The sequence below is a fragment of the Danio aesculapii genome, chromosome 16 (genome assembly GCF_903798145.1).
Source record: "Danio aesculapii chromosome 16, fDanAes4.1, whole genome shotgun sequence".
NCBI lineage: Eukaryota > Metazoa > Chordata > Actinopteri > Cypriniformes > Danionidae > Danio > Danio aesculapii.
Genome location: NC_079450.1, coordinates 22,466,942 through 22,494,575, shown reverse-complemented (window position 1 = coordinate 22,494,575; position 27,634 = coordinate 22,466,942). Strand labels below are relative to the sequence as shown.

The following is a 27,634-nucleotide window of genomic DNA, read 5'->3' as shown; positions in this document are numbered from 1 at the left end:
GAAATTAAAGTATTTAATCTGTAAAGTCAAAATTATTTAAACTCCAAATCGTGGTTCTCTTTTTTTTTTTTTTTTTTTTTTTTCTTCATAGGCATGTCTCCTGGTCCAGATTTTGGTATGGACGGGAAACTTAACCAAGCCCAGAAAATGAATAATAAAGTTGAAGGGACACCGAAGACCGAATCAAAATCCAAGGTTTGCTCAACTTTAAAAGGAAGTGAATTGTCTTTACAAAGAAATAAAAAATTATCTTGCACTTCGCATTTAATTCCTTCGATTTAACCTGGTTCTATCTAGAAGTCAAGTTCCTCAACAACAACCAGTGAGAAGATCACTCGCTTGTACGAGCTAGGCCCAGAGCCGGAAAGAAAGATGTGGGTAGATCGTTACTTGGCTTTCATAGAGGAAAAAGCCATGGGCATGACTAATCTGCCAGCTGTGGGACGTAAACCCCTTGATCTCTTCCGCCTCTACATGTCTGTCAAGGAGATTGGAGGTCTTACACAGGTATATTCAAGCTGACTGTAAACAAGTGTTGAAAGTTTCAGCTCATTTTCCCTAAAGGGCATTTGCTTATGTCTTTTGGCATGCTTGTAATTGCAGGTTAATAAGAACAAAAAATGGAGAGAGCTAGCCACAAATCTGAATGTGGGGACCTCCAGCAGTGCTGCCAGCTCCCTGAAAAAGCAGTACATCCAATGTCTGTATGCTTTTGAATGTAAGATTGAGCGTGGAGAAGACCCGCCACCAGACATTATGACAGCAGATAACAAAAAGAACCAGCCGAAAATTCAGCCTCCCTCCCCAGGTGAGTACTGGTGTTTTAAGTTTGTATACCATATACTGAAGCAAGTATAGGTGGCTCTTAAAGTGTGAACGTTAACACATTAACCCATTAAAAAAATTTTTGCATAAAAATATTAAATGTTTTATTTATTTATTTTTTGCATTGCACAGCTGGATCTGGCTCTCTCCAGGGCCCCCAGACGCCACAATCCACCAGCAGTTCTATGGCGGAAAGCGGGGACTTGAAGCCCCCTACTCCGGCCTCTACGCCACACAGCCAGATGCCCCCAATACCAAGTGGCAGGTGAGATTTGCTCATTCATCTTGTGCATTTGCCTGTTATTTCTCTGTGAACTGCTCCTTACCTGCCCTGTTTCTTAGGAGCAGTGTGAACTTACAAGATCCATTTGCTGATAGCGAATTCTCTCGGAGAAACACTTTGACACCCAACTCTGGCTACCAGTCAGGCATGAGTACTCCAGAGATGCCTGGTCGCATGGGACCCTATGAACCTAATAAAGACCACTTTAGTGGCATGCGTAAAGGTTTGTATGGTCATTCACTACTGCAACAACAATTGTCTAATACACTCCGTATTTCAGTTTACATTAGGGCTGGGTAAGACAAAACAATTATATATCAGCAGTGTCTTATAAGTATGGCAATGTTGATTGCAACAGTTACCAGATGATAATCAAATTTAATTAGGAAAATTTTTCATTTACATTAGCCATTGTAGTTCATAGTAAGCTGTTTGGTGAAATGAACTGTGTTTTTTGTTTGGCCCTAGTTGGAGAACAGTTCATGCCTAGTGGACAGGGTCAAAACAGCAGTCTTGGTGATCAGTATAACAGAGGACCACCAGGCCCAATGGGAAACATGCCTATGGGACAGCGGCACCAGTATCCATTTGGCACCAACTATGAGAGACGGTATACTGAATGTTTGCTTAAGACATAAACTCTAAACTTTCTGTTTTGTGGTGTTATGGAAATTATGCAATAAACTGTCCTGTGTTGTGTAGACCAGAATCAGGGATGGGCCCAGATGGCAGCGTAGGGCCTGGAGTGCCACAGCCAAATATGATGCCTTCCAATGCTGAATCTGGGATGTACTCACCAAACCGTTACCCTCCACAGCAACAGCGGTCAGTCCACTAATTGTTTGATTTTAATGGAGATTTTATATCTGCCTCTATCTGTTTTCATTTACATTTGGTGCTCTGTGCAGGCATGATTCCTATAGTAATCAGTATCCAGGACAGAGTGCACCACCTGGTGGCACCTATCCGAATCAGCAACCTGGAATGTTCCCGCAACAACAATCGGTAGGGAAGCAGTTATAAGGATGATTTGATGGTTTATTATTTGACATTGGTATAATGAATACTTTTTTTTTTAAATTCAGAACTACAAAAGGCCAGGTGACGGCAGCTATCCTCCAGCTAAACGCCATCACGATGGGGAGATATTTGGTGGGCCATACAATGCTCAGCAGCCACAGCCACCAACGCAGGCTCCCCCTAGTGGACCCACAAGTGCTCAGCAGGAAATGTATAACCAGTATAACAGTTCTTACCCTGGTTCAGAGCGCCGCCCTCCAGGTGCTCAGAATCAGTTTCCTTTCCCTTTTGGAAGAGATCGGATGCAACCAGGGACTGGCCCAAACTCCCAGGGTTCTATGCCTCCTCAAATGATGGGCAGTCAAATGCAGTCTGGTCCTGATGGTCCTCAAGGTGGCATGTGGCAGGGCCGAGGTGATATGGGCTACTCCAATTACCCCAATCGTCAAGGGCCTCCGGCTGGTCCTGGCCAGGGGCCTGGCTACCATTCAATGAACCGATCTGAAGACATGATGTCATCTGAACCGCGTATGAATCATGATGGACAGTGGCCTGGGCCACGCCAACCCCCCTATGGACCTGGTGGAGCAGGCCCACCAATGAGCAGACCCTTGCAATCTAACTACCAGTCTCCCCAAACCATGCAAAACCACATTCCACAGGTGTCAAGCCCCACACCCATGCCTCGCCCCATGGAAAGCAGGACTTCTCCCAGCAAATCACCTTACATGCCCAGCAATATCAAAATGCAGAAGGCGGGGCCTCCAGTCCCTGCGTCTCACATAGTTCCTCCCTCAGTACAGCCTCCAATGATGAGAAGAGACCTATCCTTCCCACCAGGTTCTATAGAGGCAACACCACCAGTTCTCAAATCTCGCAGGCGTCTTACCATGAAAGAAATTGGTAAGAGTTCATTATATACACTACTAAAAAGTAATTCACTTCAACAAATAACTTAGAACTGTGAGTTATACAAAGGTAACTGTATACTCCTTTTATAGGCACTCCAGAAGCATGGAGAGTTATGATGTCTCTTAAATCTGGACTGTTGGCGGAGAGTACATGGGCTTTAGACACCATCAATATCTTATTATATGATGACAACAGTATTTCAAATTTCAACCTTATGCAGGTAAGTCGTTTTGGGAAAATGACACATCTTTTTTTTGCCAATACTCTAGTTTTTATCCTAAATGATATACTGGTGTCTTTTTTTGAAGCTTCCTGGTTTCCTGGAACTGATTGTTGAATATTTTCGCCGCTGCCTCATTGAAATCTTTGGCATTCTGAGAGAATATGAAGTTGGAGATCCAGGACAAAGAGCTCTGTTGGATCCCAATGTCCTTAAAGAAGAAAACACTGTGGATGATGAGGCATTTATAGAGGGCATGGAGGAAGATGGAGAAACTGAGGAGGAAGATGAAGGGGAAGAAGTGCAAAGGTCAAAACATCAAGAACAACATGCAGCACAAGTACCTCTCCAAATAAAACAGGAAGAAAAACCAATGACTCTTGAAGAATCTGTGAAGAAAGAAGACAGCCAAGGCATTGAAGGAGAGTCATCTGCAGAAACCAAGGCTTCAGAGCCACCATGTCTTGAGTTGGCTGTGACTCAAGAGAAGCCCAAACAGGCTAGCAAGTTTGATAAGCTTCCCTTAAAGATAGTGCGAAAGAAGGATCCGTTTGTAGTGGACTGCTCAAATAAGCTTGGCCGGTTGCAGGAATTTGACAGCGGCCTCCTGCACTGGAGCATTGGTGGAGGTGATACAACAGAACACATCCAGACCCACTTTGAAAGCAAGATGGAGCTGTTACGCCAACGGACTCATTTACCTACTCAGGGCTCAGATAGGAAGAAAGGAGCTCAGAAGGACAGCCAGGTGCCCTCATTGCCCTCATCTAGTGAAGAGCATCGGAAAGAAGTGGACCGGCAGCCGTCTGCAGAGTCATCCACTGAGAAAGTGCCCGACGAAATTTCAGATTGGAGGGACAACAGACCTGCTGACTGCTTAGATGCTGCTTCTGAGGGGACTTCACACATAGAGAAAGATCAAGAGAAACAAGAATTGGAGTTGACAACTCCAGAAAGCATTAGGCCTGCAGCTCCAAGCCCATTATTACAGGGTCGGCGCTCTGTTTTAGAAGATGAGCCACACAGCAAGGATGAAGCTCCTCTTGTTACACTCTCGGAGTGGCAGGATTCTCTCGCCCGTCGCTGCATCTGTGTCTCCAACATCGTCCGCAGCCTCTCATTTGTCCCAGGCAATGACACTGAGATGTCTAAGCACCCAGGGATGTTGCTACTGCTGGGCCGCCTGTTACTTCTCCATCATCGGCATCCAGAGCGAAAGCAGGCGCCCCTAACCTATGAGAAAGAAGAGGAGGTGGATGAGAGTCTTGGTAGCAAGAAAGATGAGTGGTGGTGGGACTGTCTGGAGCTTTTGCGGGAAAATTGCTTAGTCACACTTGCCAACATCTCAGGCCAGCTTGACTTCTCCGTCTACACTGAGAGCATCTGCCTGCCCTTGCTGGATGGATTGCTCCATTGGGCCGTTTGTCCTTCAGCAGAAGCTCAAGACCCCTTCCCTAGTCTCGGGCTTAACGGAGCCTTGTCCCCCCAGAGACTTGTCCTGGAGACACTCTGTAAGCTCAGTGTTCAGGACAACAATGTGGACCTCATTCTTGCAACGGCACCTTTTAGTAGATTAGAGAAGCTTTTTGGGAACCTTGTTCGTCTAGTTGGAGAGCGAAAGGTGCCTGTTTGCCGGGAGATGGCAGTGGTGCTGCTGGCTAATCTTGCACAGGGTGACAGCATGGCGGCCCGTGCCATTGCGGTACAGAAGGCCAGTGTAGGGAATCTGTTGGGCTTCTTGGAGGACAGCTTAGCAGCTACACAGTTCCAGCAGAGCCAAGGTTCTTTACTTCACATGCAGGGGTCACACTTTGAGCCAACTAGTGTGGACATGATGCGGCGAGCTGCTCGGGCACTGCTCGCCCTCGCTAAGGTGGAGGAGAACCACTCTGAGTTCACGCTCTATGAATCACGGCTACTGGACCTTTCTGTCTCCCCCCTCATGAACTCAATGGTGTCCCATGTCATCTGTGATGTACTTTTTTTGATAGGCCAGTCATGACAGCTGTGCGGAGCTGTGGCTCCAGCTTCTCTGGTTTTCATACTTCCTCTTTGCCTGTCCTCCCCATTGGCAAGTGGGGATTGAAAGCAGAGAAAATTGACTGTTTCTTGTTTTGTTTTGTTTTTGTTTTTTTAATTTATGCAAGCCGTTTCATATTACACCCACTGGTCCCCCGTTTCCTCCGTGTCTCACTTTGGGAAGGTTGTCTCGAATTTGCTGTGGATCATGAACCAGAGCCTCAACACACTGACACAAACTGTAACACTGATGCCAACAAGATGACATGGACGGACCCCAACTTTTGTGTCCTTGTCTGAGGGGAAAGTACTTTTTATAATAAAATAAATAAATGAATAAAATAAATAGCTTGAAAAAACAAACTATTTACCAAAGTTGCTGTCTTGTTTACAGTGAGTTTTGGGGTTAATCGTTCCTTCGTCCTCACTAAGAGGGTGCAAATAATACACAGCTCTTGTTCACATTGACAGGTGGACTCTTCATTGTTTGGTGGTTGTATTTTGATGCTACACGGTTAACCTTTCTGGATGCGTGTACTGCAGAAATGAGTTGTCATTTTCTGTACAGTGCTCCACAACTGTAAACGTACTGCAAACATACTGCGCTGTTCCACATCGGGAAAATGTTGGCTCAGCCAGTTCTGTTTTTAAATCGTTTTTAAAACATTAGTTTGCTGGTTAAGGAGAATCCCCTCCCCCCAAAGTATCAAGGACGTACAACACCCTGACCTCTTCTCTTTAACCCTTGATTGTATGAATTGATCCCTATAAGGAAATCACCTCCTAGGACTGGTTTTCAACTTAAGATGCAGCCGAGGCTGTACTGTATATAAGATGTTGTACATTTACACTTCTTTTTCCTCTCTTTCTCTCCCTCTGTCTTTCACACTCTCTTCCTCCTTACCCCTTTTTATCTACAAAGAATGAGAGCGGACACTCAAGTTGGGATAATTAATTGCATCAAAGCCCCTAGGTATATAAAACCGAATCATCTTTTGGCCATCACGGTTCCTCCATAGTGCAGCAGACAACTGAAACAATTTAATTTCATCTCCTGGTACAACAAAATAACTCTAGATGAAAAAACACAGTTGAGATATTTTTTTTCTCCAGTGATATGAATTCTGCATATTTGTATTTCAGACTATGTAGCTTAATGTAAATTCCTTGTTTTTTCCCTTTTTGGCTCAATGAATATCATTTATTCACTATGAAATCTTTATACTATATGTTCCACGTGGTAAGAATAAATGTACATTAAATCTTGGTAAGATGTTTGTGATTATTTTCATGTAGATACATGTTAGAAATTATTAAATAACAGGACTCTGCTAAGAATTCTGAGCTCAGGAGTGGAAGGTTAAATAAATAAGTACAGCTTTGAAAAAAATATGAAGAGACTGTTTAATTCTCAATCTCTGGATTTACTAGGCATGGCTTTGTTTTGTTTTTTATCAAATATATTTTTATTAAACGTTTGTATTGCAAAACCATGTGAAAAATTTACATTAAGATAATGTCCATCATTCATGTAATTTAAATCCTGAAAAAATATAATAAAAATAACAGGCATGGGTTTGTATGTATATAAATAAATGTCTCATAACATTTTTAAATAAAAACCTTGTCTTATAGAACTATATACAATAGCTTATCATTTATGATTTTAAATTTATATAAATGCCCCAATTTGACTGTTTAAAAAAAGCTTTAAAGGCCATCCTAAATGTTAAAAGTTTCTCATCAAAAAAATTTGATTTGATTTGATTTCTAACAGAAAAATCTTACACTAAACAATTCTTTAAAGAAAATACATTTGAACATGGTCAAAATGGAGCGGGATGAAGCACACGTTTAATATTTTCCCCACCCCATTATCACACACATCATTAGTTTATTACTTCAACGTATTTCTACTTTTACTTATCTCTTCTTCTTTTACATTTGACATATGAGCTTTACATGAGACATATTTTATCCTTTTGCTATCTTTGACCTATTATCTTCGAATTATGTGTTAGATTCCATTTGTACATTTACGTTTTATAACATAGACCCAAAAAATACATAGTATTGCAAACAGCCATTCATGGAAATTTCATCATACCTTTCTCATTTTGTTATTTTTCCATCATTTCTATTAATCATTATATTTCTTTATATATACATATATATATATATATATATATATATATATATATATATATATATATATATATACGTTTTAATTGATTAATATCCTGACATTATTTATTGGTAAATACAGCGAAAGTGAACTTTCAAGTCAAAACGCCGTTTAAAGCTCGGGGACTTTTATTTTGACATTACTAAAACTGAATACCGGAAGTGCATGTTCCCTGTCGTTCGTTTTAGTGTCTTTATTCAATGAATGGTAAAAACGTGAATATAATAATTTCTTGCATTGTTATTTATCTGCGGACCCGATGGTTTTATGCTGGATAAAAACTTCAAGGAAGAACTCAAATCTTCGCTTTGGTTCATTTATTGATAATTTATTATCAGCCATCCTGTACGCTAATGTATTTAGAATAATACAGCGTTCAGCAAATGTGCTATTGTCATTGTCCACAATGAAGGTTTGTCAAGTATGACTCAATTAAACATAAATGAAGACGTACAGGCTGTTGTGCGTTGTGCAACGTTTACACGACTCCTTTCGCTATTCTTACAGGTAAGCAACTGACAGAAATTCAGTTATGAAATTGTTGTTTGTATTTTTGGAGAAAATGTCGAAAATACTTAACACTTTAACTTCCACTACGATTTTTAAAAATGTATTTATTTGGTTAAATTGTATTCCTTAAACTACTCTAAGCAAAATTAGCATTTTTTTAAATGATGACCCTATCAGGAATTGAATAATGAAGCCAACCCTCTGAGAACTTTGAGGACAGTAAGCAGGGTTAACTATGTATATATAGCATGTAGTCCAGACCTTAACCTTTTGTAAAGCTGCTTTGGAATGAAAATGATTGGGAAAAGCACTATACAAATAAACTTGAATTGAATTTCATTGAATTGAACCTACAGTATGGACAAAAGGTCAACCAAGTGTTTACATTGCCAGTTAAATGTTGAGCTTCCCAAAATCACTACTGGCTCGATTTTCCACTCTTAAGTAATAGAGTGACACCTTCAGTACAACTTGAGAACGGCTTATGACAAAATAATTACTGTTTGTTTTGTTTGTGTCTTGAAGGCTGTCCTGAATGTAGTGATTCCTGACCATGTGGCGGATGCCTTCAGTCCTCCTCGGTCAGAAGCCCCTCTCTTGCTCGACCCCCTCATTGAAGCATTATTTGGTGGCCTTAGTCACTGGGATGCAGAGCATTTCCTCTTCATCGCAGAGCGTGGTTACGTATATGAACACAACTTTGCTTTCTTTCCTCTGTTTCCTCTCATCCTGCGGTTACTGGCATCCACATTACTATGGCCACTGTGTGGATTTCTCACAATGCGTGGCCGGTTAATCGTAGCTGTGGTTATAGGGAACAGTTTCCTCTTTGTCTTAAGTGCAGTGGCTCTATATAGTTTGAGTCGTATAGTCCTACATGAAAGAAAACTTGCATTTGTTGCAGTCATGATGTACTGTTTGACACCAGCTAATGTGTTTATGCTAGCAGGCTACTCGGAGACACTCTTTGCAACTCTTACTTATGCAGGCCTGTGGATGCTTGAGAAAAGATTCACAGTTGGAGCTTGTCTTCTGTTTGGCTTTGCTACTGGCGCTCGTGCCAATGGGCTTGTGAATGTTGGATTTTTGCTGTATCTCACGCTTCAGCAGTGTTTAGCTCGTGCTCGTGCTTTTAATAAAATAGCTGGGGGCGTTCGATATCGTAGTTATGTTTGGGAACTTATTCGCTTTGCCTTCACAGGAGCAGTTTACACAGCCCTTGTTGCTCTTCCGTTTGGTCTCTTTCAGTTTTATGGCTATCAAACATTTTGCCATCCAACTTCAAATCAAATTCCTCCTGCGCTGGTTAATTTAGCTCATCATAAAGGATACCGTGTGGCCGATGCAGCATCTCCAAAACCAAAATGGTGCCATTGGCGAATTCCACTTTTATATTCGTATATACAGGATGTTTATTGGGATGTGGGTTTCCTTCGATACTTCCAGTGGAAGCAGATACCCAACTTTATTTTGGCATTGCCTGTTGCAACTCTAGGATTTAAAGCCTTGTTTATATACATGACAGATAATCCAGTGTTTTGTATGCATTTGGGGTTGGGAGACAAAGGAAATAACAAGAAAATGCATGGTTTCTGTAACCCAAGAGTCTTTGTTTATGTTGTGCACAATTCCGTCCTGCTTCTGTTTGGGATATTCTGCATGCACGTGCAGGTAAGACTCATACAGTTGGTTGTCATTATTAAGTGATTTGTAAAGCATGCTTAATAATCATGCCTGTAATGTGTCTCCTTTTAGGTTTTGACTCGGTTTCTTGCTTCCTCTTCACCTGTGTTATACTGGATCTCTGGCCACCTGCTTTTTAAATATGAACCTCTGCTGAAAGATGAAAAGCTGTTCAGATCAGACCAAACACAACAGAAGAAGGATCACAAACCTGACTTGAGGTGTTTTGCAGGGATGTGGAGAAATAATCCAGTCTTTTACCTATTTATGCATTGGAAGACTTGCTCTGTTTACACGAGATGCATCTTGGGGTATTTCATATTGTATTGGTTTTTAGGTCTGGCTCTACATTGTAACTTCCTTCCCTGGACTTAATAATGTGAATATGATTTCAGTCTTCATAATATTCCTGAGGCCTTTTGAAAAATATTCTGCTTTAGCAGTTTGTTTGCAATTAATGTATTTTCTTGTACTTGTTAGGAAGCTAAAATATATTTTTATATTTAATATTGAATAAATATCCTTATTGGATGATTTACAAATTGCATTTCTTTTCTATTTACAAATCATGGATTAAGCTAAATTATATGTGTTTTTGTGCGATGTGAAGATACCCTTTATATTGTGGTCTTTGGTTTTTATGAGTTGGTCTCTATGGTTTGGTCTGTCCTAAGGTAACTGAAGTTTTTAAAAAGGCTCACTAATGGATAGTTTACACATGGCCACATCGCCATACTATGGAGGCAGATCAGTCTCAAAAAATAATACATTTACAAAAATACAATTCCTACACGAACAGCAAAATTCACATTTACAATATCCAATTTGTACATCTGTAAACACAATTTGTGAATTCACAAGTAAAATCATAAATATTTCACCAAATAAACTGGATTTGTGCATTTCTGAATTGTTTTGAATTTACGAATTGGATTTGCATATTTATAAATCGGGTTTTGAACTTACAAATTGGATTTGCATATTTATGAATTGTGTTTTGAACTTACGAATAGGATTTGTGTATTTTTTTATCATTTTTTATTTTTTCAAATTTGATTTGTATTTTTTTATCTTTTTAAATTTTCAAATTGATTTATATGTTTTTATTTTTGAGTCGTGTTCAATTTACGAATTTGAATTTGAATAATTTTTGATATTTTTTTATTGTTATTATTATATTTACAAATTTGATTTGAGTATTTATATTGTTTTTTTTACTTTTCGAATTGGATTTGCATATTTATGAATTGTGTTTTGAATTTACAACTTAGATTTGCATATTTATGAATTGTGTTTTGAACTTACGAATAGGATTTGTGTATTTTTTTATCATTTTTTATTTTTTCAAATTTGATTTGTATTTTTTTTATCTTTTTAAATTTTCAAATTAATTTATATGTTTTTATTTTTGAGTCGTGTTCAATTTACGAATAGCATTTACATATTTTTGAATTGTGTTTTGATGTTATGAATTGAATTAGCATATTTTTAATAGTTTTTTATATTTACATATTTGATTTGTGTATTTTTGAATCTTTTTTTATTAATAAATTGGACTTGTGTATTTTTGAATCGTGTTTTGAATTTACAAATTGGATTTGTGTATTTTTTTTAATCATTTTTTTATATTTTCAAATTTAATTTGTATTTTTTTAATCTTAAAATTTTCGAATTTGATTTGTGTATTTTTGAGTCATGTTTTTAATTTACAAATTGATTTGTATATTTTTATTTTTGAATCGTGTTGAATATATGAATTGCATTAACATATTTTTGAATTGTGTTTCGATTTTATGAATTGAATTAGCATATTTTTACGTTTTTTTTGTATTTTTAAATCGTTTTTTATTAATAAATTGGATTTGTGTGTTTTTAAATAGTGTTTTGAACTTACAAATTGGATTTTGTAAATGTGAATTGTGTTGTGGATGTATGATTATTTTGTAAATGGATTATTTTTAAGACTGATCTGGCTCCATACTATTCCTCTGGGACATTGTGTTGTAGCTCCATCTAGTGGGTACAAAATGTGATTAGCAATGTTGGCTAATAATGCAAAAATAACATTTCTTTCCTTAACGTAACTAACATTTAGTTAATCAAAAACAGTGACACATGTTTGTAGTATGTTACTTTTAAATGTAAATTTCCCAAAGACTCATTGTTTGTTACAGTTCTAGTGTCATTTAATGAAATGTATATACTATAATGGGATTTATTTATTAACATTTTCAGTTAAAGTAATAACGATGGTATTTAACCCATGTCTGTTGAGCTTAATTTAATTTGTAGTTTCAGCAAATAAACTTTTCGGTTTGTTTTTAAAGTAACGTTTTAATATCAGCTTTAAACTGGAAATATTTCAGTGGCAACTAGCTGAACTTTTAGTTTTATTGTTTAGTTTGAGCCACAGTTAGTAAGTTAATTAAGAACACTAATTAAAACATCGGAATGGATATACATGTATCAGTTACAGCTAAGGATCAGTTTAAAAAAGGGCGGAGCTCAGCGTGTCGGAAGTGAACGCGCATCATCACTCTTCGAGTCATTGGTCGCTTTCTTCAGGTAATAATCCTCGGCTAGGGAAGTGAACGCGCTGAGGTAAATATTGTTGTTCTTTAATGGTAGATGAAAGCTCACTTTCTTTAGCATTCACAGCTTTAAAAACAACACTCTCTAACCCAATATCCATTACCCCACAGATTATTCTCGGACGGGGAGCAGCGCGAGGAGCCGAGTGTCGTGCAGATGACGGTTGAGCAGCGCGTGAGGAGTAATGTCCTCCGCTGAGATAGTTGACAGCTAACGTTAGTCAACAAGCTAACACGATTAGCTTAGCCTAGAAGCTCATAATTACTCGAAACCAACAAGATGGCATGACAGTATAACAATTACCCGTTGATATGTTACCAATAGGGGATATTTAGATGCGCGTGTATACACTGAGCGACATATGCGCTTTAAAGACGTTCTAGTTAGCTTAACGTAAGTTAGTTCGATAGCTTTGTTTACATATTCAATTTTTACCACCCAAGTGATTTATTAGTGTTACAGAAGCTTGATAACTTAGTAGCGTCGTTGTAGCTTCCTCTTTGACAGGGCTTGGCTTGTAACAAGTTAACCAAACTTCTTGAGGTTTCGACTATACTTCGCCACCTCAGTTGAAAATGAAAAACTGTGAGTATCAACAAATAGACCCGCGAGCTCTCAGAACATCCAGCAGCCGGACCTCCAACACCCTGCCCTGCGGGAGAAAGGGCTCCCAGCGCCTGAAGAGGAAATGGGAGGTTTTCCCTGGGAAAAATCGCTTCTACTGTGACGGACGTATTATGTTGGCCAGGCAATGCGGAGTCCTCCCGCTGACCATCGGCCTTATTTTCATCACCAGTGTCTTATTCTTCACATTTGAGTGAGTTGTGTATGCTTTTACACACAGACGTACTACTAGACAATACTACTAATACTTTGGACAATGGAGACATCTCCTCCAGCTGGTGTTGTCTATCTTGACATCATACTTCAGCAGTCTGAAACTACCACATGGATTTTATCAGTATCACAATAAAACTTAATATTGTTCCCATGTGATTACTACAGGGACTTAAATAATTCTAAATCGCCCTTCCACAATTTCAATCTTAAATTTAAGCAGAAAGTATTAAAGTTATAATATGATCACATTAAATGTTGCATTCACTGCTGAAAAATGTATATCTACTATAGTGTTTTTGTCTTGACTTCTTAGATTTCTACTCGTACCTAAATCAAGTTCACTTTACTTGACATGCACATTTCACACGTCTTGTTTTCCTGGATGTTTTCATAAGGGGAATTGAGAGTATGCTTAAAGCGAACTTCTTAAAACATTTAATACATCGAACATTCACATTTCAATAAAAACAAATGACAACATTAGCTATTTTGACCAATTGTCATTTACTGCATCATAAAAATGCTCTAAATGACAAAACATTTTATCTGAAAGTTTGGAGAAATGTAATTGGCTTTTTTTAATAAACATTTTCAAACATACTGTAACTAGTCAAACCAGTACACCCAGAGAAACGAAGAACTAATTAAACCTTATGGGATTGGATGTATTTTATTACTTTAATTTTCAAGCTTTAAATCATTGCTAAAATCAGACATTTACACTACCGGTCAACAGTTTGGGGTCAGTTTTTTTTTTTTTCGTGTTTTTAAAAAAAAATTTTTTAAGAAAATAGTTTTGTTCATCAAGGTGGCATTTATTAAATGTAAAAGAAGTTGTTAAATATTGAAATTTTAAATGTATGCATGTTTCAAATGACATACTTTTTGTATGTAGTTTCAAATGAAATTTTTACTCCAGTCATATTGATTTTATTACTATTACCATTAATAACAATAATTATAATTAATTTTAAAATGATTTCTGAAGGATCATGTGACCCTAAAGACTGCAGTAATGAAGCTAAAAATTCATCTTTAAATCTCTGGAATAAATTATTAAATTAAAAGAAAAACTACTTTTGAACAGTTATTTTATAGTGCAATAACATTTCACAATTTTTCAATTTGTACTGTTATTTGTGATGAAATAAATGCAGCTTTGGTGAGCAGGAGAAGCTTTTTTAAAAACATTTAAAAATCACACTGACCCCAAACTTTTGACCGGTAGTGTATGTTTCAACAATAGATTAACATATTGTGTTCCATCTTATAATTATTTCTAAGATTTTCCTTTAATCTTACTTTTATAAAACCCAAGGAAATGTTCTGACTTGTGTTTGTTTTTCCTTCCTCACAGCTGCCCTTTTCTGGTGTATCACCTCACTGTCTTCATTCCAGTTATTGGTGGAGTGTTATTTATATTTGTCATCATTAGTCTTCTTCAAACCAGTTTTACAGACCCAGGGATTTTGCCCAGGGCTTTGCCAGATGAGGCTGCAGACATTGAGAAACAGATTGGTAAGACTTTGTACTTTCATTTCCTCATAATTATTTTACTTCTTATTTGATATTAAAGTTGTGGGTTTCTTTCAAGATAATTCTGGATCTTCAACATACCGTCCACCTCCTCGCACTAAAGAGATCCTCATAAATGATCAGGTGGTTAAGCTTAAATACTGTTTCACATGCAAGATGTTCCGTCCACCCCGGACGTCCCACTGCAGCCTATGTGACAACTGTGTTGGTAAGGAAAAATCTCATTATTGAGAATGCACAATTGATGCATTCAATGACGTAATTGCATTTAGAGATATTGGTTTAGCTCACTCATCTTTATGTCATTCTGAAGTACAAATGAAAATATAGTTGTTGTGTTTTTTATGCAATTATAATTAAAGCTTCAACTAGAGCATTAAAAACAATCCATTTATCTCACATACTGTTGTGAAATTTTTACTATATATATATATATATATATATATATATATATATATATATATATATATATATATATAATATATATATATATATATATATATATATATATATATATTTATTTATTTATTTATTTATTTATTTTTATTTATTTATTTATTTTGCAAAGACAAAGTAAATGAAAGATAGCATTATTAAAATCAAAATTTACTTAGTTTTTTGGTGATGAACAATTCAGTTAATTCACTCATTACATTTTTAAACAGTAAATTAAACTCAAAAAATGTTATTAATCTGTTTTTTGTTTTGTAACTAATCTTCTAACTAATTTAATAAATAATTTTTGATATGTTGAATTTGTCTTTTCATCGTTTAATGGCACAATAATGTGCACAAGTCATATGGAAAAATGTTAAATGTATAATTTTGTGTTTTTGCAATTTTTGGAACCCTGAAATCTCAAGTAATCTTTTTTTTTGTGATGCCAGAGAAGAAAATTATACATGTTTGAAAGCACAAACAACAAAAGCACATTTGTTTTTGGGTGAAAATATTTCTATAAATCTTTCGAAATATAACAGTGTTTTGAAAAGGAATGTGCAATAGTTTATTGGAGTAACACAGATCACTTCATCAAAGTAATCTTTCTCTCTCTCTCTCTCTCTCTCTCTCTCTCTCTCTCTCTCTCTCTCTCTCTCTCTTCTCCTTGTAGAGCGCTTTGACCATCACTGTCCTTGGGTGGGAAACTGTGTGGGGAAGCGCAACTATCGTTTTTTTTATGCCTTCATAGTGTCGCTGTCATTTCTGACTTCCTTTATCTTTGGCTGTGTGATCACTCACCTCACTTTGCGTAAGTTTCAACAGTCACTTTCACACAAATACAGTCCCAGTGATTGTCTGTGGTAGTCATATGTGCATACAACTTTTTAGGGTACATGAGTTTTTTAATACTTGAATTAATTTCTTTTGAATAAAATAGATAATTTTACTAAGGTTATATTACACTTATGAAAAGTGACAGTAAAAAAAAATTTATCATCAAATTTATCACAGATTTCACAAAAAATATGCAGCACAGCTAATTTTAACATTGATGATGATGATGATGATAATAATAATAATAATGAACCAAACTGTAGTTGGAAATGTCTTAAATGCCAAATTTGCATGTTAGAATGATTTCTGAAGGATCATGTAACACCAAAGACAGCTTAAATTAATTTTAAAATTACAATTAAAATATTAACATATTTAATCCATTTGAATATTTATATATTTAATATTTATTATATTTAATTATTTAAAATGATCAAATAAAACATATTGTTATTCTAAAGATATAAAAATATATATATTTTTAATTTACGTAAAATAAAAAATATATTTATGTTTATAAAAACAAAAGTAAGATCATTGATTTTGTTGTTTATTGATATATTTTGATAACTTTTTGTAAGCTATTTAATTTTTTTTCTCTGTTCACTTGCTCTCACCAACAGGATCACAAGGTGAGAATGGTATCATCCAGGCAATACAGGACAGCCCGGCCAGATATCCTTTAAAAAAAAAAAAAAAAAACCTCTTTATACTTTTCTCAGTCACTGACATGAATGTTGTCTGCACCAATCCAGTCCCCAGAAGCACACAGTAACAAGACTGACAGAGTTCACTATCTGTTTACAGGCCCACTGCTGTGGGTTCCGCCTTTTCCTAATCCCATTCATCCCTAATCGGCTCAAGAATTTCACCACTCCCTGCTTTCCTGTCATAATGGCAACAATTGCCCATAGATAAAGATTTCTCCATTTAAATTTGTGCCTTGAGGTCACAGTTTTCCACCATAGCCTGGTGGAGTTCTGGTTCAAGTTAGCATAATGGGATTGCTTTTGTGTGTGTGTGTGTTGTATCACTGAACTGTTATTGTCATGTACTTTTTACATTGATACACATTTACAGAAGATTTGCATCCTTAACTGCCTGTGCACTGTTGTCGAGCTGGTCATTTGCTTCTTCTCCATCTGGTCCATTCTTGGTCTATCGGGTTTCCATACTTATCTTGTGGCCTCCAACCTTACAACCAACGAAGATGTAAATATGCCCTTGAATACTCATTTAATCAGTAGTATCATATCCATTATATAACGTCATATTCCAGTATTTCTAATTGATTGTATTTTTGGAAAATAAGCCACACTTGATTAGAAGTCACACTGTCAACTCACAACAGCAGTTATTTATGCATGTGGTAAATTAGATTTTTTTTTTTGTTTAGTTTTTTACGGAAATGTCCATGTCTAATGGAAAGGAAACAACATTTATTTTTACATTTTTGTTGGTAATTTTTTTTATTAATTTTTTTAAAGGGAATTTTCTCAAAATATATATTTTTTCTCATTAATTTCCACTTCAGTAGCACTTGCATAAACAATACTTGATTTAATTTGCTGGCTGTTCAAGGTTTTCTAAATTATGGAGTGATCTAAATATTTAAAACCCCTTCTATAAAAAGCATTACTCTAATTAGCAAAACCAATAACTTGAACATGACTATACTTGACTATACATATTTTTGTAGTAGAAGTGCAAATTAGCATTATTTACCTTTATAAGTAGTCTCAAATGTAATCTGCACATCCAGAAATCCACAGATGTTTTAGCCCATCGTGAAGTATATTTATTTATTATGTAAAATGTCTGTGTATACATGTAACACAGGCTAGCGAAGTGATATGCTGGTAAACCTCACTCCTCTGACCTCAAAAGGTGCTCTAGTGACAGACGCTAGAGGCCATGGCCTTCTTGTCAGAGCAACCGACTCCCATACTAAAAATTGCCGGTTCGATCCCAGCTCAGACCGGGTTGGATGTTGTAGGGCCGATGGGTTACATGTGGGGGCTCGTCCGGGATGGGAGTGAGGTTTAGGGGAGTGAGTGTAATGGAGGCCAGCTATTGAAGTACTATGCAGGTAAACCTCACTCCTCTTACCTCAAAAGGTGCTTTAGGGACAGATGCTAGAGGCCATGGTCTTTAGCCTCCTTGTTAGAGCAACCGACTCCCATGCAAAGAATCACTAGTTTGATCCCAGCTCAGACGGGGGTGGGTGCAGGACTGGTGGGTTACATATATTTTTATTTAGTTTTTATATACATTTCGACAATTATATTGATTCTGCAAATGTTTATATTACATTTATGTACAAAACTATTTGTACAGTAATTTTTTTCTGTATTTTAGTAGATTTATTATATGAGACACTTGCTTTGTTTACTTAACAAGTGGTTCTAACTGGATTTACATTGTAATGCTAAAAAAAAAAAAAATTTCTTTAGTGTTTTAGGTTTTTAGTTACTGTACTCTTAAAATCATTCCACATAAATTCGCAGATTTTTTTTCCCCGCAAAATTCTGTCTAGAGACAGCAAAAAAATGTCCATACATTCTGTCTGGCTTTTATCTTACCTTATCTAGATTAACATATACTCTTTTTGCATATTTAATGAAAATGAGTGATACTAAAAAGAGTAATGTAACTAGGGAAGTATAGTGATAAATAATAGTTTGTTTTTTACTTTATTTCTGATTGAAATTAGTAAATGTGACTTGTACAAGAAAATAAAGTATAAAATAAAAAAAAATGTAAAAGAGGTCACCGGTAGGATAGTTATAACAAAATGTTTGACACTTAATCCTTTAAGTTTGGTTTCTCTTTTTCCTTTTAATGATTGCAGATCAAAGGATCTTGGTCCAGTAAAAGAGGAGAAGAATCAGGAAATCCATACACCTATAACAACATCTTCACAAACTGCTGTGTGGTGCTTTGCGGGCCGATGCCACCCAGGTCAGTACTGCATGCACAAGACAACGTCATAGCAGATATTTATTTCATAATTCTCTGGACATTAAAAGATTTGTGAGTAAATGAAAGACTTCTTGAGCTTCAGGTTAATGTGTGTCCTGGGTTAAGCACATACTGTTACAAACAACAACAAATATGCTAAGTACAGTCTGTGCCGTGTTTTTAAAGTCACAATAGGTCACATCCTTGTCATCTTTTGCAGCTTGATTGACAGAAGAGGCTTTGTACCTCCAGAGGACGCGCCTCAAACTGTGACCTCTGACGCTGAGCTCCCTGCTTTCATGGCCAAAAATGACACAAACATGGTGAGAGAATGCCATTTAAAAATAGTTTTAAGTGTTGTAGCTGTGGTTTTTAAAATCCTCAAAGCATAAAAAGCATTCCATTGCCTTTCAAGCTCTAAACTACAGTTCAAAGAAAAATAAAATCATAATTTTAATCCGCAAGGATGCATTAAGGTCAAGAATGCATCAGACTTGACGGTAATAACCTAATTGTTAGTTCTTCTGCTTCATGAATTTGTGGAAATTGTAAAATAGTGCTAATAAAAAAAAAAAACAGTATAAAAATGGTATGATAATTAGTATAATAAAACAATACAATTAGTATGATAACATATAGTATGATTTCTTTGCATCGTAAATATTTGTATTCTTCAAGGACACATTAAATTAATCTTAAGTGAGCTATATTTAATTTATTCAAAAGTAAAAATTGAGCAGTTTGTACAAAAAGAAGTCTTTTTTTTTTTTTTCTCAGAATCGATAACAAAAAGAACCATTGTTAATGATTGACCACCAATTAAAATGATCATAATAGAGCGCAGCACAACATCCTTTTAGATCTTTCAGAAATGACTGCTTACAATTTGTTTTAACTTAAAATATATGACAAAAGGAAACATGTTTAACTGTAATATGTCAAAAATGTTGCTGTTTATACTGTATTTTAAATGAAATGCACCATTTATGAGAATAAGATATTTAAAAAACAGACTTACTGGGAAACGACCCATATTAACAGTTCTTTAGTCTTGTACCTTTTCTGTTTTATGTATGAGCAAATGCGCATGGAGAATTTCTGGTTAATGGCGAGCGGAACTGCGCAGCAATCTATGAAAATTAAACGGTTCAAACTTAACAGTTTGATAATGCATACAAGTTATGAAGAAGAATGGTGAGACATCATGCTGAGGAGAGTAGATAAATGTCAAAATATGCATTATTGTACAAAAGTATTTGGCCACTAATATTTTCACCTAAAGAAATAAATTGGGTTATTTCTATATTTTTGTGTGTGGAGCACTGGCTGTTGTCAGATTCCTTGTGCAGACAATAATCTCACTGTATAATTACAATTAATGACAAATATAATGTTTGGAAATGTAAATTGATATTTCAAACTGACATGCTACAGAAAAATATAGAAATAATTGACTTTAAACCCCTTTTTTTTTTTTTTTGATGAAAATGCGAGTATGAAAATATAAGCAATATCACATAAGTAGCAGTGCGATTATGGCTGTATATCAGGACTGGTGGGTGGTGTGCGATGTACAGCCATATTGCACTGCTACAATTGTGATATTGCTTATATTTTCATACTCGTATTTTCACCAAAAAATTGGTTTAAAGTCAATTATTTCTATATTTTTCTGTTTATGCTGTTTATACAACAGTTTGACGGCACAATCGTGTCTATAAAAAAGAAAATCAAACATGGAGAGTCTAAAAATCCTTTTGTACAAGGAACTACTTCATTCATTCACGTCTAGAAATACGTCACTTTAGAGCTAGTATTTGAGTGATTCTCTAGCGTTATATCTATAGTGATGGAAAAAAATGGTTAAAAACGAAAAAAAAAAAGGTTATTTTAAGATTATAAGGCTGATCGGCATGAAATGCCATCAGTCTAGAGACATTTCCCAGTATTTCTCTGTTGCATTCGGGAGATAGAATAACTAACCCCAAAAAAAGTCAAAGCCAAGAAAACACTAGCAGGTTACGATGGTATAAATACAGCACTACAACATCCAAAATAGAGAGATTGACTTAGAATGTCACTTACATGAGTTATCATGATTTGATCAGCTGTAGTTTGAAATACGAAAAGAAAATGCTGAGTTTTTCCTCCCCTAAGGATTATTATGTGGTCTGTGTTGCCATCTTTTGGCACAACCGTCTTTGCTCTGCTCAGTATGACAGACTGATGGCTGCAGATCTATGAAATTATATATATTTAAATTAGGCACCATCCTTATAAATAAACTGCATAGTTGCAATCTAAACCACTACATTCTCGTCTAAAGAAGCCTCAAAAGTACATTGTTGTCCAACAGCTTCAATATTTGTCAAACTGTAGTGAGTGTATTGATCTGCTGTCACTCTGTGTGGGTGGAGTAATACACGAGTGAAGAGGACGTAAGAGTGCTGTTATTGCAGAATATCGCATGGCTTGCAGCCAATCAGATTTGAGAACTAGACAGAACTGTTGTATATAATCATATACACTTTTATTTGTGGAGTTTTTAAATGATCCCATACAACGTTTTCATTCAGAAAATGTATTGGACACTTTTGAAAAGATTTCTACTGGGTGATATTTCAGTTTCATTAATTGTTTTAATTAGAATTAATTTACTCTTATATGTATGTTTATATTTTATATGTCGACTATATTTAAAACAATTGGTAAATTATCGTAAATATTTGATTGAAACAATATTGAAATGGAATATAAAATCTTATATAAATGCAGAGATAAATGGAACGTTCTACGGTTTAATGGTAAATGAAAAATGAACGGTAAACATTAAGAGACTTTCAAAGACCAGTCCAAATGGTGTGACTTTATTATGTTGTTTTAAATTTGCCCTGATGTTTGAAGTTGTAAACCCCTCACAGGAGGAAAACTGTCAGGAGTTTGCTCTCTCCTGCACTGCCTGAAGGCTCCTGCAAGCTCTTTGACGTTTGATGGTAAGGGTGTGTTATGAGGCCGCTTGCATGCCATTCCCCGACCGCCCTCTCATGACTCTTTGGCCTTTACTCTGCCTTTTATTTGAACTGTCTGCTTGGCTTCCATTTCTTTGCTTTTAAAACCACCGTCATAAGACCCGTCCGCCGTGAGCGCGAGAGAGGAAACCGTCGGGTTCCTTGTCTGTTTTCTGTTCCTTCTGGATGAGTTTTAGCTGACATCTGTTTTTACTCCATTTTATGATAGTCATGTGTTCGTATATTAGTGTTCGCCAGAGGTCTGTACTTTTGATTTGACTCCATTACATCATCGTTTCCTAATTAATGTATCATCATCCTCACGGTTCAATCTCCTATTTATCCACTCTTGGGATTGTTGACCGAGGTCATATTCGTTATCATGCGCACATGTTCAATCCGCCTCCTCTTGATGGACGCTCATCCTGATGTTAAGGAGGTGTTTTCATCTGCATGACCCCTGGAGATCCCCCTTCTAACATCATCTGTGCTGCTTCAGCCTGAGCTCATTGGAAAACTTGAAACGAGATGCTCTGCTTTCATTGGTCACTGCATTTTCATCTTCTCGTTTTCTCTGGCAGTACTAACCTACTCTCATCTTTACTCTGATCTGGCAAGTTGCTTGTACTTGTGTTTTTGTTCTGCTGTCTAACATCAGTTGACACTTTGTGTATTTGCAGTAATTGTGATGTTCTTTTCTCAGTCCCTCCAGTATTTTGCGATCCGTTCAGGTTTTTTCTTTTCGTTATTAGGATACTACATTTAACATGTACTGTAATGTATTATGTTTGATGCAAATGTAGACATGCATGACATAAATAAAAAACTAAATAGATTAAGATTTTTCTTTTTGAAAAGAAACAAATGACAAGACAAAAGATACAGATGCAAACAATGGTTAATTTAGAAACTTGACTTATTAAAGATCAAACATGATTGATCGAGTTAATGCGTAATTAAAGATATTACATTTTGTGTTTGGAGAAATGGTAATATTCTGGTTAAACACAGAAGAAAAAAATAGTTTCATGATGCTAGTCTAGTATAAGTTTTTATTTAAAAAAAAAAAAAAAAAAGTCAAACTCGTGGTAAAAAAAATAGACAAACTCATGCTTTAATCATTTCAGCACTTTACTTATTATGAGAATTCACAAATGTACAGAGTTTAATCAGTAAATGAAAGCACTCAGCAAAACTGTGGCGTTTTGATACACAAATACAGTTGAAGTCAGAATTTTTAGCCCCCCTTTGATTTTATTTATTTATACTATTTTATTTTTTTATTTATTATTTTTTTTTTTTTTACTTTTTGTTTATTATTATTATTATTTTTGTCTAATAAGATTTTTTTCTTCTGGAGAAAGTCTTATTTGTTATTTCGGGTAGAATAAAAGCAGTTTTAAATTATAAATTTTTTTTTAAATCCCTTTTTAGTGTCAATTATTAGCCCCTTTAAGCTAACTTTTTTTTTTCGATAGTCTACAGAACAAACCATTTTTATACAATAACTTGTCTAATTACTCTAACCTTCCTAGTTTACCTAATTAACCTAGTCAAGCCTAAAAATTTAACTTTTAAGCTGTATAGAAGTGTCTTGAAAAATATCTAGTCAAATATTATTTCCTGTCAACATGGCAAAAATAAAATAAAGCAGTTATTAAAAATGAGTTATTAAAACTATTATGTTTAGAAATGTGCTAAAAAAAAATCTTCTCTCCGTAAACAGAAATTGGGAGAAAAAATAAACAGGGGGGCTAATAATTCACGGTGGCTAATAATTCTGACTTTAACTGTATCTATTAAATCCTAACCTATTTAAATCTGTCTAACCCACTAATTTTGTCAAACCACAAAGCCATATTAAACAGTAATAGCTTTTGCTAAAATTAATTTAGCTTATGCCAAGTGGCTGCCGTCTACATCCCAGTATACTTTCTTTTGTGGTCCAAAATTTTATTACATGGACAAAAAAAAAATGCTCCCATTCTCAAAACATTAGGATATTTCTTTTGTATTTATGTTAGGCATGGGATGAAAACCATTTTCAAGGTATACTATGGTTTGGTAAATTGAAGGTTTTAAAACCGCTAAAATCTTCTGCTATACCCTTCCTACGGTGTACATGCAAGTTTGTTTTTTTTTTACTTTTAAATTTTTTTAGGATAACAGTATCTCTAGCAGAAAAGATCTCCAAACACGCCTTTTTAAGTTGAAAGAAATCTGATTTTGAAACTAATAAAGACAGCAGAAGTCAATGATTTATTTTAATTCTTTAGCCTGACATGTTTACGGCTTCAAAATATTAAAAAAGTTTCTCAAAATAAAATGGATTGTGTTCAAAGAGGAAAAAAGTTTTAGTTTTTACCCAGACATTTAAAAGCAACGTATTTTAGAGGTATAATGACAATACCGTGAAACTGTGAGGTTATCATATCATCAGAATCTTATACCGGCCCATACCTAATTTAGATACATTTACCATATTTTTCATAAATACGTGCACAACATCTGTATGAAGAAATGCTTAACAGCTAGTTAAAGGGATAGTTCACCATTTACTCACCATTCACCTATTTAAGTGTCTTCGGTTAAACACAAAAGAAGATATTTTGAGAAATGCTATAGCTGGCATTAGACTGGCTATAGACTCTCATTGTCATGTTTTTACTACTAAGGATGTCGATAGTTGCCAGCTATAGCATTTTCCCAAAATATCTTGTGTTCAACAGAAGAAAGAAAGGTTTCAAACTAAATGATGCAATTTTCTTACTTTTTAAGTACCAGCTTCATAATTTGGTTTTATTTATTTATATATATATTTTTTAATATAAACTTTTTTTGAAAAACTTTTTGTGTGCAGGGTTTCTGTGGGGTCTTAATGTCTCAAATTTCAGCCCTTAAAAAGTCTTAAATTCACTGAAATATGGGCTGCGTCTGAAACCGCCTACTAATCAGTAGGTACTGCATTTGGATTCAAACGTACTACTCGGCTATTAAAAAAGTTCTATACAGTATGGATGTGAGTAGTATGAATGGAACTCGGATGTACTACATCCGCCATTTTGTCATGATCATGTGACCTACCCCCATTTATTTTATTTTTTTTATTTTATTTTTTTTTTAATTATTTTATTTTCATTATTAGTTGAAAAAAGTATGTGAACAACAAAGGTCGTCTTATTTTGACCTATTATTTAAAATATATGTGGCTAAGAAATGACTAAATAGATTTTTTCTTTCTGCTGGGCCATTAAAAAAAATTCTTAGTGTTTAGCCCCATAGAAGTCTGCAATTTCATTCATAATGGTCTTAAATTCTTAATTTGATTTGGTGAAACCTCCATAAACCCTGTGTGTGGTACAATTCAAATCAAAATTACGCAATTAGCTGATTTCACACTGTATTCATTAATCTCGCAATCAGAAAACATTGGAGGGACTGTTTGATTGTTTTAAGTCTTTAACTCTTTTGTCGTCATTCTTTTCACAGTGCGCACAGGGCACAAAGGAGCTTTTAGAATCAATGGCAAACTCCACAGTGATCCAGAGCACCTGTGCTCCTGGCAAACCCAAAACTGCCCCGGTTACCCAAGAGAGTCTACTAAATACTGTCTCCATAACTGTCTCTCCTCCCAGCAAACCTCCCTCCAACAGCTGCTCGGGCCGCCAGGCTCAACGGCCTATAGATGTGCCCTGCTCCCAGAGAGGGCTCAAACGTGCAGCTCTTCACACCCATAAACCCATGCTGCGTCTGCAGAGTCCTCTCTACTCCCTCAGCGACAGTCCACTCATTCTTAGCGACTCTCCTGACATGAGCTTCATCCCACTGAACTGAGCACAGTATCTCTGCCACCAGCAACCTTGTGCAAATACTCTTCTCTCTGTTACTAGAACAGCATCACACTTATTTTATTATTTTTTTTTAAAGACTGTGACGTACTAAGCTCAGGATCCTCTCAGGAAACATGCCATCTTTCAACAAAAGAGAATAAACCTTCACCGTTTTTGAACTTCCGTTATCATACATTTGATGGAGAGAATTGCAAAGCTTCTTGAGAAGATGCTTTTGGTTTTCAATCCAGTCTTGCACAAAAATATCAGCAGATGATCAGTGTTTTTTTTTGTTTTTTTTTAATTTTCATGGAACTTTGAGCCATTTCTCCAGCCTTTTGTCATCCCCTTAGACCTAATGCAATAATTCTTCGCTTTCAAAGGTCATTTGGGTCTAAAACAAGCCTTACTTTGGAGATACTTCTATTAATTTTGAGTGGTGTTAAAGACCTGCTTCAATGAAGTCATTGGCTAAAAAGTATTCACACCAACAGCCAAGTAGACGCATGGCAGTTACGGATCGGAGAGCTCGGGATTAGTATTATTGAGTTTTCCATGTTTGTGAAGCGCTGTTACTGTTGGTCCAGGAGTCGTTTTCTCCTGTATAACGTTGTGGTTTCCAGTGAATTAACAGATTTCATATTTTTGTTAGTTTTGTGTCCTTTTACTACAGGGTTTTTTCTTCTTTAAATGTTTTTTGGACACCCAAGTGAAATTTTAGAGTGACTAGTTTCCACCTGTAAGAGAATTAATCTAGTTTCTTATTAGTAGATTAGAAAGTGATTAATCAAAAAGCACAAAACGTGATGTATTTTTGAACATCTTGAACTACTAGTTAACCATAATAATCTCATTTTAATAGTCATGTGGATGCAAATGTGGAAGTGTGCTTTTTAGAAATGTATACATTTTCAGTAGCACTTTAAAGTTGTTGGTTTTTTTAATATCAAGTCATGCGTTAGATGGATCAGTGTTTCTCAACCATGTTGGACCACCAGCTCTGCACATTTTCCATGTCTCCTTCACCAAACACGCCTGATTTAGATAATCGGCTCATTAGCAGAGACTGAAAGACCTATAATGGGTATGACAGAGAAAGGAGGCATCTAAAACATGCAGTGTTGGTGGTCCTCTAGGAACGTGGTTGAGAAACACTGCGATAATGACTTGATGTTAAACTTTTTAATAAGCCCTTTAACCTAGTTTTAAAGTGTTAACCAGTGTTAAGTTGAAAAACAAAATATCAAATGTGAGTATGACTACAATTATAATACATATGTTTAATAATTACATTTTTGGATAATGATTTTTGCATACATCTTTGAAGGATAATTCTCCGAAAATCATTTTTAATCTAGGAAAAACCCTGTTACATTTCTGACTTTTCATTGGTGGGTCAACAATTGCTTTTGAATTGTTATTAGTGTTTTAACTAAGCTCCAGTAAAGAACTGTTTTAACTTAAACCTTTTGCCTTGAGATGATGGGTTACTGATGAATTATTTACATCGTCGTCTTTTAATAAATAGAAGTCTGGCACAGTAATAAATTTGACAGTATAAGTTGGAGAAATGTCTTGCACATTTAAGAACTAATCCTTAAACTGATGTCTATCACTGCCAGGCGTGTCGGAGGGAAAGTAAAAGAATGTATAACTTGTGTTTTGTCTTATTATCCTTTTTCACCTGAAGACTTAAAGTAATAAAAAGAAACGTTTTTTTTTCAATTTGTGATTTAGTTGGCCCAATGCTTTCTTCGGTCGGACATAATCTATTGAGCCAGATCAGTCTCAAAAATAATACATTTACAAAATAAAAATCATACATCCACAACACAATTCACATTTACAAGTCCAATTTGTAAGTTCAAAACACGATTTAAAAATACACAAATCCAAATCATTCATTTAAAAAAAGATTCAAAAATACACATCAAA

General features: G+C 35.6%; 3 protein-coding genes across 5 annotated transcripts in view; all 3 read left to right on the top strand.

The window, feature by feature from the left end:
- Positions 1 to 6,545, top strand: part of arid1aa (AT rich interactive domain 1Aa (SWI-like)) — a 33,047-nt gene extending 26,502 nt beyond the window's left edge. Inside the window, exons 10-20 of one of the 2 annotated variants that reach the window (XM_056476037.1) lie at positions 92 to 195; positions 298 to 507; positions 604 to 808; positions 958 to 1,090; positions 1,174 to 1,331; positions 1,577 to 1,718; positions 1,811 to 1,933; positions 2,017 to 2,113; positions 2,194 to 3,031; positions 3,130 to 3,260; positions 3,349 to 6,545. In XM_056476037.1, coding sequence (XP_056332012.1) covers positions 92 to 195; positions 298 to 507; positions 604 to 808; positions 958 to 1,090; positions 1,174 to 1,331; positions 1,577 to 1,718; positions 1,811 to 1,933; positions 2,017 to 2,113; positions 2,194 to 3,031; positions 3,130 to 3,260; positions 3,349 to 5,262 — 4,055 coding nt within the window. In that variant the 3' untranslated portion in view covers positions 5,263 to 6,545. Of the gene's footprint in view, positions 1 to 91; positions 196 to 297; positions 508 to 603; positions 809 to 957; positions 1,091 to 1,167; positions 1,332 to 1,576; positions 1,719 to 1,810; positions 1,934 to 2,016; positions 2,114 to 2,193; positions 3,032 to 3,129; positions 3,261 to 3,348 lie in introns of both variants that reach the window. The other variant, XM_056476036.1, reaches the window with a different exon arrangement.
- A 1,079-nt stretch (positions 6,546 to 7,624) lies between these two features.
- pigv (phosphatidylinositol glycan anchor biosynthesis, class V) lies at positions 7,625 to 10,539 on the top strand. The gene is made up of 3 exons (XM_056475411.1): positions 7,625 to 7,971; positions 8,500 to 9,645; positions 9,730 to 10,539. Exons 1-3 carry the CDS (start codon positions 7,888 to 7,890, stop codon positions 10,030 to 10,032), a joined length of 1,533 nt encoding a protein of 510 aa, XP_056331386.1. The 5' UTR covers positions 7,625 to 7,887; the 3' UTR covers positions 10,033 to 10,539.
- Positions 10,540 to 12,184: 1,645 nt separating this feature from the next.
- zdhhc18a (zinc finger DHHC-type palmitoyltransferase 18a) lies at positions 12,185 to 27,424 on the top strand. Of its 2 annotated transcripts, XM_056475207.1 has the most exons (11): positions 12,185 to 12,258; positions 12,360 to 13,066; positions 14,447 to 14,607; positions 14,684 to 14,833; positions 15,737 to 15,874; positions 16,524 to 16,575; positions 17,010 to 17,112; positions 18,752 to 18,861; positions 19,082 to 19,184; positions 21,783 to 21,854; positions 25,359 to 25,449. In XM_056475207.1, the coding sequence occupies exons 2-10, from the start codon at positions 12,825 to 12,827 to the stop codon at positions 21,822 to 21,824; spliced, it is 1,101 nt and encodes a 366-aa protein (XP_056331182.1). In that variant the 5' UTR covers positions 12,185 to 12,258; positions 12,360 to 12,824; the 3' UTR covers positions 21,825 to 21,854; positions 25,359 to 25,449. The 2 variants fall into 2 exon arrangements, with proteins under 2 accessions (XP_056331182.1, XP_056331183.1); XM_056475208.1 differs by lacking the exon at positions 21,783 to 21,854 and having other exon boundaries at positions 25,359 to 27,424.
- Positions 27,425 to 27,634: the final 210 nt, after the last annotated feature.

Excerpts from the sequence above, each read along its gene's own strand:
- zdhhc18a (XM_056475208.1), top strand. The coding sequence starts at position 12,825 with ATGAAAAACTGTGAGTATCAACAAATAGACCCGCGAGCTCTCAGAACA. Across the intron at positions 16,576-17,009 it reads ATACAGGACAGCCCGGCCAG|TGTTGTCGAGCTGGTCATTT; the intron begins ATATCCTTTAAA and ends CTGCCTGTGCAC. Across the intron at positions 18,862-19,081 it reads TGCGGGCCGATGCCACCCAG|CTTGATTGACAGAAGAGGCT; the intron begins GTCAGTACTGCA and ends CATCTTTTGCAG.
- pigv (XM_056475411.1), top strand. The coding sequence starts at position 7,888 with ATGACTCAATTAAACATAAATGAAGACGTACAGGCTGTTGTGCGTTGT. Across the intron at positions 7,972-8,499 it reads TCCTTTCGCTATTCTTACAG|GCTGTCCTGAATGTAGTGAT; the intron begins GTAAGCAACTGA and ends TGTGTCTTGAAG. Across the intron at positions 9,646-9,729 it reads TATTCTGCATGCACGTGCAG|GTTTTGACTCGGTTTCTTGC; the intron begins GTAAGACTCATA and ends GTCTCCTTTTAG.